Raw genomic sequence first — 15045 nt, forward strand, 5'->3', positions numbered from 1 at the left:
CCTGGCGCTGTAGTACCCATTTCTTCGGGTGACGTAGTTGTTCGAATTTACCGCAACATTGTCGTTAACTTGGACCTGATCCCCAGTATCATGCGGTCCATGCTGGACAAGGAGTGTGACGACAAACAAAGCAACGAGACCTACAGGCATCTGATGGAGCGAAAGCTTGGAAGAGCTTACAGCAAGACAGAGTGGAACAAACTAACGAGATTCTCATCAAAAATTTTAGAAACTTCATATCATCCCGACGAGCTAGATGTCACAGTGCTCTTCTCTCTCCTCCCAAAACTTTTTGATCTTGGCTACGGGGGCACCGCTAGGGATCCTGCAGTGCTGCTGGCCAAGTTGCGCGCCGTCAAGGATCTGCGCAATGCCATCATGCGCAATTTGCACAACGCAGCTGACGCGCAGAGATTCACTGAGTTGACAAAAGCGCTGGTGGAGCTGGTGCAGGAATCGGGGAGGTTCTATGCTCTTCCCCAGGCGGATGTTGATGCCGAGGTACAAAACCTCAACAACGAAATCGAAAAAGCGAAGACAATGGACAGCCAAAGCATTTATTACGGGTGTACGAGGTTGGTATTTAGCGGAAAAAAGGCCGTAAGACTTCTATGGAAGGCCAAGCTTGCATATGAAAATTTTTCGATGGACGAGGATAAGGTCCGACGTCAGGCCGTGTTCCACGCCCTCGACGTGAATATGCAAGAAACCGGCAGAGGGAAAATTTTTTCCTACACAAAAATATTTGAAGCTTATGAGAAGGTTATGGTGGTAACGGGCGTCGCAGGCTCCGGCAAAACAACCCTCGTCAAAAACATCGTACTGCAGTTTTTCATTTCGGAGCAAGGAGCCGCTGATTACTTCAGGTCGTTTAACCAACTCATCTTCTACGAGTGCATGGATCGCACCTCACTAACACTGAATGACGTCATCCTGCAGCACTACAAAGACCTGTGCATTGAACTGGGGAAAGAAAATGTTCTACTTGCTCTCCTGCGTCTCGATGTCTTATTCATCATCGATGGCTTCGATGAAGTAAACAACGTTTCTAAAAACGTCGTAATTGAGATTTTCGAAATGATTTGGGGCAGCAACTGTCGTGTATTGATCACGACTCGTCCTCATGCCGTGATGAAGAAATTGGTGCCGCTGCTTAAGAACTACGATGTCAGCTTTACTCAGTATGAGATCCTGCCGCTCACGAAGCTTGCCGACCAACTTGAATTTTTGCGGCGGTATGAAAAATCTTATAGTGACGGCACTCCAACTGGTGAGATGACGAGGAGCTTCGAGTCGATGAATGAAGATGTCAGAAGTCAATTCTGTGAACCCATCAACTTGGTTCATTTCTGTGAGATGTATAAGCACTTTCCTGAGGTAATATCCTCGTGGCAGACGCCCAAGGACATAGCGCCTCACAAGCTGCGCCTGTACAGGGAACTCGCCCGTACCAAACTTGCAGATTTTATTGATGAGGACTTGGACGTTCTGCTTAACAGTTTGTTTGCGGTCGTCGGTGCGGCAGCTCTGGATCTGCTCAGCGACAACGTCTCGATTTTGCCGGAGGCAGAGCTGATTGGCATCAAAGAGAAGTGCCAGGTTTTACCGAAGGGTAATAATAAGGTCGATCCTGCAGTTGTACTCTCAGTGGTGCTAACAGAGCACAAACCTATAGGTTTGAACAAGGGTTCACGCTATGAATTCAAGCACAAGAGTGAGCAGGAAATGTTCGCTGGTCATTACATCATTCAGCGCATCATTGGGGGGAGCGCCGACCCCCTTTACAGCATCCTGGGAGTCCCTAAGGAGAAAATGAGTAGGTGAGTATATCCGACAAATAACCTGCTCTACAAGCACGCACTTAACATATGTAGTATAAAGTTCCCAGCCAGGAGCAGTGAGCTGCATACTGTTCACAGCCAAGAGCAGTGAGCTGCATACTGTTCCCAACCAAGAGCAGTGAGCTGCATACTGTTCCCAGCCAAGAGCAGTGAGCTGCAAACTGTTCCCAGCCCAGAGCAGTGAGCTGCATATTGTTCCCAGCCAAGAGCAGCGAGCTGCATACTGTTCCCAGCCAAAAGCACTGAGCTGCATACTGTTCCCAGCCAAGAGCAGTGAGCTGCATACTGTTCCCAGCCAAGAGCAGTGAGCTGCATAATGTCCCCTGCCATGAGTAGTGAGCTGCATACTGCTCCCAGCCATGAACACTGAGCTGCATACTTTTCCTAGCCATGAGCAGTGAGCTGCATAATGTTCTCAGCCATGAGCAGTGAGCTGCATACTGTTCCCAGCCATGAGCAGTGAGCGGTGCAAAGCTCTCAGCCATGAGCGGTGAGCAGCAAAAAGCTCTCAGCCATGTGTGGTGAGCAGTACATGACATGTGTCTTGGCATAACTAACCTAACTGATCTGTGTTGCTGACCTCGCAACGCCAGCGATTTAAGGCTCTGATTGAGAATCGTCTGGCTTCGAACAGGCTTGGCTCTTCCCTATGAGCTTCTTCACAAATTAGGATAGACTTTACTCCACTCGTAAATGAGATGGCGATATGGATTATTCCTTGCTTACCCATTTATTTATTTATAAACAATTGACAGGTACAAAAAACATGTAAACTTTATATTAAAAGAGTTATGATGAAAGGAAATTTCAAGAAACTTTGAAAAATAATGTTCATCAAGTCAGCGACTTTTATACTTTTTTCGAGATGTCAACGGGTTGTGATTTTTATTCTACATTGAATGGTATACTCGGAATTTCTTGATCAGCCTCCTTATTGTAGATATTATCCACCAGAAAATAGTTGTGATCGAACATGCTGATACGTGATGGGAAAATCCTGTATACTAACTGCTCAAATGCAGGCGCTGTGGAAGGTATGAGGGGAAGGAGACGTCTTAAATTACTGAGCTGTCAGTTCACGACGGGCGTCATGGTGAAGGCGAACTCAATGAGAGGCGATGAATAATACGTGGCCCGCGGTCGGCCTAGTCCAATTAGTTCTGGCCGACCCCTGGCGTCCAGGAAATCATCTTACAAAGCGTACAAGCTCGAGGGTAGCGACTGGCCAAGCTTCGGGCAGATCAAGGATTTCACATGATGGTCGTGAATACCTCGCTCTCAGACTTCGCTGCACTCTGACTACCAGCCTTAAGGCTGGTAGCCATAGTGCGGCGAAGTCTGAGAGCGAGGTATGAACGACCACTTGGTGAAATCCTCGATCGGTCCTAAGCTCGGTCAGTCGCTATCCTCGAGCTTGTAGTTTTTGTAACACGAGGTCCTAGCCAACCCAATTTTCTGCGGTAACGGGTGGCTTTCAGATGGCCGAAGAATGGCCAGCGGTCAGTTATAACTATTGGACTAGGCCGAAAACTGGCCACGTATTATTCCTCGCCCCTCATTGAGTTCGCCTTCACCGTTCTGCCCGTCGTGGAATGACAGCTCAGTAATTTAAAACGTCTCTTTCCCCTCATACCTTCCACAACGCCTCCATCGAAACAGCTAATACACGGGATTTTCACTTCAAGTATAAGCATGCTCGTTCATAACTAGTTGTTGGCTGGTAATATTTACGGCAAGGAGGCTGAACAAGAAATTCCGGGTATCCTATTTAGTGGAGAATAAAAATTATAACTCTTTGACATCTCGACAAAGTGTTAAACTCGCAGACTTCATGAACATTAATCTTGAAACTCTCTTGAAATTTCCTTCATCAAAACTCGTCTAATGAAAAAGTTTATATATTTCTTATTACTGTCCACCGTTTGTAAATAAATGGCTGGGTAAGCATGGGAAAATTCATATCGCAATATCATTTACGAGTGGAGTAAAGTCCAGCCTAATTTGTAGAGAAACTCATAGTGAAGAACCGAGCCTGTGCGAAGCCTCGCGGTTCTCAATACTAGCCTTTTAGATATTTCAATAACCGCAGAGTGTGAGGCAAAAAGCATCAAGTTGATGACATCCGCTGAGTCTCTTGGACGAATATGTCAAACTCGTATTGATTTATACGTCTTATATTTATTTAAACACCTCTCCGTGTTTTTAACACCTCTGCGTGTTGCCGAGTTTAAAATTATGTTATCAGTTATCCCGCTTCATATAATGTGCTTCTCCCCCTCCTTCACTGGGCCTCCCCCAACCGCCCCACTTACTAACCACTCCCCCCACGCCACACTGCTGCTCCTACACCTCCTGCTTACTATTGTATTTACCATCCTACTTACTACTGTAATTAATTATTTACCTTCCTACTTACTATTGTATTTACCCTCTACTTACTATTGTACTTACCTTCCTACTTACTATTATATTTACCCTCCTACTTACTATTGTATTTACCCTCCTACTTACTATTGTATTTACCATCATACTAATTATTGTATTTATCTTCCTACTTACTATTGTATTTACCATCCTACTTACTATTGTAGATGTGTATAAGAGACAGACAACACACCGTAGCCTGAAGTAGATACGAAATNTTACCCTCTTTCTTGCTATTGTATTTTCCCTCCTACTTAATATTGTATTTATCCTCCTACTCCCTATTGTATTCACCCTCCTACTTACTATTGTGTTTACTTTCCTACTTACTATTGTATTTATCCTCCTACTTCCTATTGTATTCACCCTCCTACTTACTATTGTATTTACCCTCCTACTTACTATTGTGTTTAATCTCCTACTTACTATTGTATTTACCCTCCTACTTACTATTGTGTTTACTCTCCTACTTACTATTGTATTTACCCTCCTACTTACTATTGTGTTTACTCTCCTACTTACTATTGTATTTACCCTCCTGCTTACTATTGTATTTAACTTCCTACTTACTATAGTATTTTCCCTCCTACTTACTATTGTATTTATCCTCCTACTTACTATTGTATTCACCCTACTACCCACTATTATGTTTACCCTCCTACTTACTATTGTGTTTACTTTGCTACTTACTATTGTATTTACCCTCCTACTTACTATTGTGTTTACTCTCCTACTTACTATTGTATTTACCCTCCTACTTACTATTGTAGTTACCCTACTACTTACAATTGGATTCACTCTCCTGCTTAGCATGAGCTGGATGCCGCTCTGTTGGCATGAGCTGCAAGCACAATTTGGGGAAAGCACGATAAATACAAACAGAAACAGACATTTTTTAACTTTATACAAGCAAGAAACCAAAACATTTCACAAGCTGCAGGCGACGTACAGGCTTGACGCTCCCTATGAATACCCACCCACTTGTAATACCCCAGGCTGGGGGAGGTGCTGCTGTACGTGGTGGTGGCGCTACGCAGGGACAGCCCCCGCCACCTCACACGGCGGTGGGGGGAGCTGAAAGAGGCGCTACAGGACGCCAGCGTCACCGCCGAGGATGTGATGGACTGCGTCACACACTACCGTCCAGTGGGAGCGGTGGCTGAGCTCGTGGCCTTGGTGGGAGACCAGAAGAGGTGGCTCGTCAGGAACGGTGGGTGACGTGCACTCGAGTTGGGTGGTCACGTGTTGGGTGTGGCGAGGGATCCGCTGACGCTGCGACAGTTTAGTTAGTCAGACACCGACTAACGCTGATTGTCGCGGGTGAAAGCCTAGCGAAGTTCTGACCAAATGAAAACACTGGATTTATTGAATTAAAGTAAAAATTTTAAATACTTTCGATCTTACGCAGCGATGATTTAACGAAGCATCCATGTAGGATGTTTATGAACATCATCTCTCAAAACTATGGTACAATACAATCCCATACAGTGCAATATAATACAATACAGTGTAATACAACACAGTACAGAACAGTATAATAGAATACAATGTACTCCCGCAGCCCGCCATGTGGCCGCTGTAGCCACCATGCTCCGCCACGCCCGCCACCCTCGATACGCTCAAATATATTCGGTGGATGTGAACATGGAGGCCGCGGCCCTGAGAGGAGTGCTGTGGAAGGCTTTCGTCGCCGCGGCGAGGGACGTTGGGGTCAGGATTGAGCTGTCCAGCCCTGACCGCTACGACCCCCACGACGACCTCCTCCTGCCGCTGCACAACAGCGGGTAAGAAACTGTCGGTACTGCAGGTTAGAATCTGCAGGCGCACGTAAGAACCTGTGGGTGCAGGCTGGAAAGCAACAGGTGCACGTAAGAACCCTGTAGCTGCTGGTAAGAACCCTGCATCTGCTGGTAAAAACCTGTAGGTGCAGGTAAGAACCTGCAGGTGCAGATAAGAACCCAGCAGGGGAAGGAAATGATCCTGCAGGTGCAGGTTTTAACACTACAGGTGCACATGACAACCCTGCAGCTGATAGTAGGAACCTGCAGGTGCATGCAAGAACCTGCAGGTGCATGTATGAACCTGCATGTTCAGGTGATGCCGTCGGGGTTCTCGGGTTCAACCCTCAGGGCGACAGTAGGAATGCGGGAGAGGGCAGAGGGAAGAAGCGTGGGGGGAACTTCTTGGCGAATGTCATGAGGGGCACACCCACATTTCTCTGAACTGAGGGGTTTATATTCATGGCTCACCATGCCCTCTGAACTGAGGGCATTATATTCATGGCTAACCATGCCCTCGCACTGAGGGCATTATATTCATGCCTCACCATGCCCTCGCACTGAGGGCATTATATTCATGCCTCACCATGCCCTCGCACTGAGGGCATTATATTCATGCCTCACCATGCACTCGCACTGAGGGCATTATATTCATGCCTCACCATGCCCTCGTACTGGGGGCATAATATTCATGCCTCACCATCACGCATTATTCATCCCTCTGAACTGTGGGAATTATATCCATGCCTCCCCTCATCCTCCTGTGGGACAGGGTGAGGCTGGAATGGTTCAGCGGCTGCGTGGGCACCTCCGCTGGGGTCGCCGCCCTCGCCGCCGTGGCCCGCGGCGCTCGCCTCGACATCCGCATGGCGGCGCCTCTGGACCTCAGCACCCTCAGGGGGAAATACGGGGACCTCAGTGAGTCTTGCCCAGCACGGCGGGCGGCGCCCCTGAGCCCGTAGGCGCCGTACAATTATATATTGTATAGTCGTTATTTATTGTTATGTGTGGTGATTGTTCACTGGGATAATCGCCAAATAATAAATAATCACACAAATATATCAACAAATTAATTAATTAATCAACTTATTAGCATCAAGCAACGAGTAATAACGCGGCTATAATCTATTACGTGGGCATCATATAAATGATACCCACACAATAGATTATAGTGGGTATAGATTATACCCACATTATTGAATTATTTGATATCATATAAATGATATATGTAAATAGTATAATATTCATGAATATTATATGTTGTTATAATGCATATAATTTTATGTATATGTACATCATATTATGTTTATATGTACTTTGGTATAACATGTTTAAACTGTTATCCTGCATCATTGTTATCATGCATCGCTATTATCTTGCATCACTGTTATCTTGCATCACTGCTATCTTGCATCGCTGTTATCTTGCATCACTATTATCATGCATCACTGTTATCTTGCATGACTGTTATCTTGCATGACTGTTATCTTGCATGACTGTTATCTTGCATCACTGTTATCTTGCATCACTGTTATCTTGCATCACTGCTATCTTGCATCACTGCTATCTTGCATCACTGTTATCTTGCATCACTAGTATCTTGCATCACTGCTACCTTGCATCACTGTTATCTTGCATCACTGTTATCTTGCAGCTATCTTGTATCACTGTTATCGGACATCACTGTTATTTTTCATCACTGTTAACTTGCATCACTGTTATCTTGCATCACTGTTATCTTGCATCACAATTATCTTGCATCACTGTTATCTTTTATCACTGTTATCTTGCATCCCTATTTCTTGCATCACTGTTATCCTCATTGTTATCTTATTTGACGTGCGCAGGGGTGTACACGCGCCCCATCCCGCCCCCTGGCCCCTCTTCCCCCGCGTGGCCTCTGCCCCCCTCTCCCCTGCTGTGCGTGGAGGGGGCGGATGAGGTGTCCTGGGGGGCCGTGGCCCACACCATCACTTCCCTCGCCCCCCCTGACAAGAGGTGCGTAGCCCCCGACCCCCGCGGGGGAAAATAGAGTTCAATTTGTTATACATCGTATAGTCATACATTGTTCCGTTATCCTACATATAGTTATGCATCGTATAATTATACATCGTAGAGGCATACATCGTGTAGTTATATATCATGTAGTAATAAATAGTAAAGTTAAACTTCGTATAGTTATACATCGTATATTTATTCTAATTAGAGCGTCGGTAATTCTGATTTCAATTAAATTATACTGTATAGAACGTAGTAGAGGGTGAATTCATAACTTGAGTTATGAAAGTTATTGGAAAATTTGGGGTTAATCTGTGTAAAGCTTGTATAAGGTGCTATTGTTCTCGAGACCGTGAGACCGAGGGTTGTTTATAGTTTGGAATGTCGAGGGCATCAAACGGTTGACCCTTGCGGGTTTCATAACTGTCGCGGCGTCACTTCGAGGGAATAGGCGTAACGGTGCGCGACGGCTGCGTATAAAAGGACCTTAAAATTGGCGCCAAGTTCTGTTATACGGAGTTTACCGTCTCGTAAGCAAAGTCTGCAGTCAGTGGATTTTGTAACGGCCGCGGCCGTGAGGCCAGCGGTTTCGCCGTTTTTTCGAACATTGAAACTTGCAAGAAACCTAGACCCATCGAGGCAGCTCCGATTTCTGTAAGCGCGTCTAAAATCTACAATTACGATCGACATCAACGGTACGGCTGCTACTCGGCCGTGAGGCAATGCGAGCGGCCACGAGACGTTCTAAAATATAATATCGGCAATAAGAAGACTCAAGTTTTCAAGCACCGAGCAACAATTATCTACAGTACGGTCATCAATACGATATGGTAACTATTCGCATCAGAAGAAGCGGTACGGTCACAGCCATCATCGATATCATCGACTATGAAGACGAACACCACTATTCCGAGGTACGGCATAATAAATTCTACGGTTAGACCGGCCGTGAAACATCACTGTAGCGAGGGAAATACGGCCATGAAGAAAGAGCAACTGTGATGAGGACGCGAGAATACAGCAGCGGTACGGCCGCTGAACATACGGCCGCAAACGTGAGCGCAAGTTACGGTCGTTTGCAACTGTCGTATGCATTGGAACTGCAACGGGTCAACGTTTTTCTGGTAAAATTAGATGATTTTAATGATGTTAACTGATATATTTTGGACTTTGAGATTGTTCATTTTACCTTTTTCATGTACTAGAGATTTCATAATACCTTTTTCATGTACTTTGTACTATTTTTTTGCCGTAAACCTATTCATACGAGAACCTGTCACGTGCCGAATATGACCACTTCGGACCAATCCGACGAAATTAAAGAGAATGCCGATATAATAAAAGTATAATAATAGAAAAATCTCAAAACTAAATTAACTTAAAAACTTTTTTATTAATCAAGTGGGTCAGGCTTGTCGGTTTAGAAGGTTTTACGGCTAAATACATTGAGAGGTTTGGATTTATAGAATAATTCAGTTTTTAATGCAGACACTTTTAATTCTGCGGAACATTTATTTTAGCAACTGTGTGAAATTTAGGACCTTGAGACTGGGCCAGAAATTATTTGAGAAGGACTTGTTTCTTTTTCGTGCAATAGAGATGGCAACAAAATCATTTCATTCGTGATGTCTCCAAAAAATTATTGACCGTATAGTGCAGTGAGCATGATTCAATGCGAATGTTCTCATAAAAGTTATAAGTGTAAGAGGGATTTAAATAATTTGTAGATGCATGAATATCTTATTAAGGAAGAATTTAGAGATTAAGGTGGTCAGGCGGGCATAATTTTGTTTACTTGTGTCGCGATTCATCAAAACCTTTTTTGACGATTCATCAAAACCTTTTTTTTAGTGTCAGCAATGATTTATATGCCAGTTGAATTATGTTTTTTTTCTTTATTAGTATTGCATACAAATACGTAAACAGCTCGGTTTCCTGTTTCTGAAATTATATTCGCTTTGTGATTTTATTTATGTGCGCAAACGGACATTTTTATCAAATAGATATTTTTTGATAATTATTTTAGCGGAGAACTAATTTTGTGCGGATCGAGTTCAGAAAAAATGGTATTTTTTATAACTCAATGCCGCATGATTGATATGTTTATAAAAACTATTCAGGATAGTGATTAAATTTGTTGTGAAAATTTTTATGCCCAGTTGATTGACTTGTAAGTAAGTGTAGAAGTTGTCGCTTTCATTTTAACTTAGAATTATACGCTAGACTACCGAGTGATTGATAACAAGGTACGGATGTGGTTGAGTCCAGTGATGACAAGAATTTAATTGCGTACGAATTTGGCTGAGAAATAATTATCGAAATGAACTGAATGAGCGAGAACGAGTTCGGGTAACAGCAGCGCGAGATGTAACAGTGGGATGTGTGACTTACGAAGGCTTCGAATGAGGTGATTACAAGCGAGTCATAAAAACTTAAGTGGTTTTGAGATGTCGTAGAAATGATAGATTCGGTTGAGATATTAAAAACCGAGGTGATGATTTATTTTGCTGCATAGGATGATGAATAACGTAATGTGTGACGAATAGTTATTCGAGAACTCAATTATATGGAAATGTTTAGGGAAGGTTTTCAGGCAAGTCAGGAAGGGAACTCCATTGCTAGGATGGCTTAGTTTGAAATGATGAGACGCCGTTGAAAAGGCGAAGATTTGACATGATAATGCGCGGTTGATAAGGCGCGATGATTTTTGATCGAGTGATGGCTCTAGAAATTGCACACTGGTCGTATTGATGAAATGTTATAGGTAGGGATAATTTTTTATTTTTCTTTGTGTTTAGTTAACCAACCTGCCTGTCTGAATTCTTGAACAAGAGATACGCAGGAGACTTTGTTCTCGCTGCAACCACTAAATGCTGAAACTCACTTAGTACATTAGTGCTGCGGTAAACGAGTTGTAAAATCCGATGTTCGGAGTAACATGGTTTAAGGGGAGCGTCTGGGGTAAAATTTATCTCGGCTATTTACAGACGGATCACTCTGGAACTTGGTACACTTATGTAAACAGAAATCTAAGACTTGTTTGTTCATGTGAATTTTTCGGAAAAAAATGAAATAAAACGTGAAGTTCTTAGAAAACGGCCAAAAAAGGTGGTACGGTAGAAATCTATCTCCTCCTAGGATTTTCAAGGTACAACATCCAGACACATATCATTCGATGCGTAAAGACCATATCTAAAAACTTCACGTGACGGTTTTTTGAATTTCTCATTTATGTGGGTGTGGGAGCATTTTTTCCGATATTTTTCGGAATTTTTCGATTTTACCCCCGCCCTCCCCCACTTTTTGCAAAATAAAATCCGAACTATGACGAAGTTGGAAAAACGACTAGGTGAAGTTTGTAGATCTTTCCTTTCCAAATCGAATGGTATATGTCTCATTGCTGTAGCTTCAAACTGTAGGAGATAGGATTGCCGTGAGAGAGGTTTACAACTTTGGCAGCTTTTCAGTAGATGCAAAAACCCGCCGCGCGGCACGTAAAGGCACGTAACGTAGCATAGATACCGAAAGTAAGCGTCAACTCACTTCAAAGTCAGTCGTCGGTGCATGGAGCCACTAAATGAACACCATCCCGCATTCTGTCTGTGAGGTTACTGAGCTCTAGCCGAGTGGAGAGAACATTTTATAGGTAATTTTCCCCTTTGGAATTACTGAAGTTCCCCACCCCCTTCCCCCCTTAAGGGGTCTGTCGTGAACGCAAAAAACAACGTACAGAGATGTTTCTAGTACCGTTCGATGCGGCAGAAAGTAAGCTTTAAGATGAGTATAAGAACCGGAAAATGTCATAATTGGCCGCTTTACGTCAGACGATCCCCTTTATGGTGCCCGGCCGGGGCGGATTTAACTTTACTGAAGGGGCCGTGACACCTCCTCCTCTTACGAGATCTGTCGCGAACGCATAAATCAACGTACAGAGATGGTTTTAGTACCGTTCGATGCGTCAGAAAGTAAGCTTTAAGATGAGCCTAAAAACTGGAAATGCCGAAATTTCGAACTTTGGACCCAGACGCTCCCCCTAATAAAGTAAAAGGTAATAAATATGTAAGAGGTGAATAAGGAATGATATTAATGTGTATGAGTTGTATGGATGATTCTTGTTTGTGCGAAGACTATTTACTGGAAATGTAACTGTGTCGTATATTGAGTTGATATGAATAATTCTTGTTTTAGGTGGATATTTTGTAGGATGTTCATTTTCATGTGTGTACGAAGGAATTAAGGGACCGTGAGATATTAGGCTAACGACTTGTATGTTGGAATAATGATTGTTTACTGAGAATGTCAAGAAATAATTCAGGTGTACGAGTGCATGGTGGTCACGAATAATTTCATTTTTCTCAATTTAGTGTAATGTAAGTCTGTTCGCTTTTAACATTTAAAAATCGCAACCAGACAGAAAAATTTCGAGCCTTTTCGTTTAGGGAAGTTGAATGGAAAAGATTAGAGCGTCGGTAATTCTGATTTCAATTAAATTATACTGTATAGAACGTAGTAGAGGGTGAATTCATAACTTGAGTTATGAAAGTTATTGGAAGTTAGAGATTTAGAGTGAAGTGTTGAGAAGGCTACAGGAATTTGGGGTTAATCTGTGTAAAGCTTGTATAAGGTGCTATTGTTCTCGAGACCGTGAGACCGAGGGTTGTTTATAGTTTGGAATGTCGAGGGCATCAAACGGTTGACCCTTGCGGGTTTCATAACTGTCGCGGCGTCACTTCGAGGGAATAGGCGTAACGGTGCGCGACGGCTGCGTATAAAAGGACCTTAAAATTGGCGCCAAGTTCTGTTATACGGAGTTTACCGTCTCGTAAGCAAAGTCTGCAGTCAGTGGATTTTGTAACGGCCGCGGCCGTGAGGCCAGCGGTTTCGCCGTTTTTTCGAACATTGAAACTTGCAAGAAACCTAGACCCATCGAGGCAGCTCCGATTTCTGTAAGCGCGTCTAAAATCTACAAAGTACGATCGACATCAACGGTACGGCTGCTACTCGGCCGTGAGGCAATGCGAGCGGCCACGAGACGTTCTACAAATATAATGTCGGCAATAAGAAGACTCAAGTTTTCAAGTGCCGAGCAACAATTATCTTCACTACGGTCATCAATACGTTATGGTCACTATTCGCATCAGAAGAAGCGGTACGGTCACAGCCATCATCGATATCATCGACTATGAAGACGAACACCACTATTCCGAGGTACGGCATCATAAATTCTACGGTTAGACCGGCCGTGAAACATCACTGTAGCAAGAGAAATACGGCCATGAAGAAAGAGCAACTGTGAAGAGGACGCGAGAATACAGCAGCGGTACGGCCGCTGAACATACGGCCGCAAACGTGTGCGCAAGTTACGGTCGTTTGCAACTGTCGTACGCATTGGAATTGCAACGGATCACTCGCTTTTTCCGGTAAAATTAGATGCTTTTAATGATGTTAACTGATAGATTTTCGACTATGATTTTGTTCAGATTACCTTTTTCATGTACTAGAGATTTTTGTTAACGTAGGATGTGAACTTGAATTTCTCAATTTGATTTGAAATGTATCTGTGTTTCATTGCAACCCTCTCTTTGTACTATTTTTTGCCGCAAGCCCATTCATACAAGAACCTGGTCACGTGCCGAATATGACCACTTCGGACCAATCCGACGAAATTAGAGCGATTGCCGATATAGTAAAAGTAAAATAATAGAAAAATCTCAAAACTAACTAAACTTAAAAACTTTTTTATTAATTAATTCATCGTATAGTTATACATAGTATAGTTGGGGGAATGACACTGCAGTTTGTGTGTCTGGGGAAATGACACTGCAGTAGCAGTGTCATTCCCCCAGGCTGCAAAAACAGGACAGGTGTGCCCAGGTTCCGGAAGCTGAGGCTGCCGGGCAGCAGGCTCCGTGCAGCTGAGCTGCCGCCGCTGATGCAGGCTCTGAGGGACGAGGGCGTCAGGACGGGGATCCTGGGCGACACGCGCGCCGAGGTTGACAGGTGAGTGGACGGCGGCCACTGAACTGTGGGTCAATATTCCTATATCGCTGAATTATATAAATATATTCTGATAAATAGACTACAATAACAGTATTATTGTCTAATTGCGACAGATGGCCGTCGCAAAATAAAACAAAAAGGCAGCCGATGATGATGGACCGTCCACTCAGATGGCGGCCAATCATTGGACAAAACTCCATCATCACGACAATCATTATCATTTGACATCATATCGGAATAATGTTGTCATTATTGTTATTTTAATAACCCTATATCTTAATCACACATTCTTAACAATGACATATAATTTTATTATTTATTTTGTAATTACATAGGATTATATAGAATTAATATATTGGAATGATTACAAAATAGGATTGGAAATATATATAATTTTATTATATTGAATAATATACATAAAAAATTATTTATGATATGATTGGGGATATAAATATACTATTATTGCATATAATATAATATAAGATGAAATAATATTTATTATATATTATAATATATTATATTATACTATGATCCAATCATATTATAAATTGTATTTTATATATAATATTTAATATAATAATATTATAGAGGATTCTAATCCTATAGTATAATTATTGTAATATATTAATTCTATATAATCCTGGATGATTATATTAAATTAATATATTCATGATAATCATCTTTAATATATTAAAAATAAATGATAAGATTATGGCGCTCTGTGATTAGTCGCCATTTGTCGGGCAATGATAGCGCCGCACAAAATAACGGCTGCTGACATAATATGGTGGCTGCTGGCATGCCACATGCCACATGCCACGCAAGATATTCACTGCCACACTCCCACAGGGATGGGGATGTTGTCATCCACATCACCGACCGGTGGCCCCCGGGGGGACCAGCGGTGCCCAGTGACGCCCAACTGCAGAAGGCGTATCAGGGATACCTGCGCCGCCGATAGGACAATAATGTGTGTTTTGTGTGGGATTAATGAGGCTGTGTGT

The 15045-nt window shown here is 43.0% G+C and overlaps 1 protein-coding gene across 1 annotated transcript; it reads left to right on the forward strand.

The window, feature by feature from the left end:
• Positions 1 to 378: 378 nt before the first annotated feature.
• LOC125178839 lies at positions 379 to 14041 on the forward strand (the record flags this gene model as incomplete). Its single annotated transcript, XM_047883542.1, has 6 exons — positions 379 to 1820; positions 5261 to 5475; positions 5827 to 6049; positions 6816 to 6961; positions 7891 to 8041; positions 13868 to 14041. Coding segments are annotated over exons 1-6 (2351 nt in total), but the record flags the coding sequence as incomplete, so codon positions are not given.
• Positions 14042 to 15045: the final 1004 nt, after the last annotated feature.

Source organism: Hyalella azteca, unplaced genomic scaffold (genome assembly GCF_000764305.2).
Source record: "Hyalella azteca isolate HAZT.00-mixed unplaced genomic scaffold, Hazt_2.0.2 contig13204, whole genome shotgun sequence".
Lineage (NCBI taxonomy): Eukaryota > Metazoa > Arthropoda > Malacostraca > Amphipoda > Hyalellidae > Hyalella > Hyalella azteca.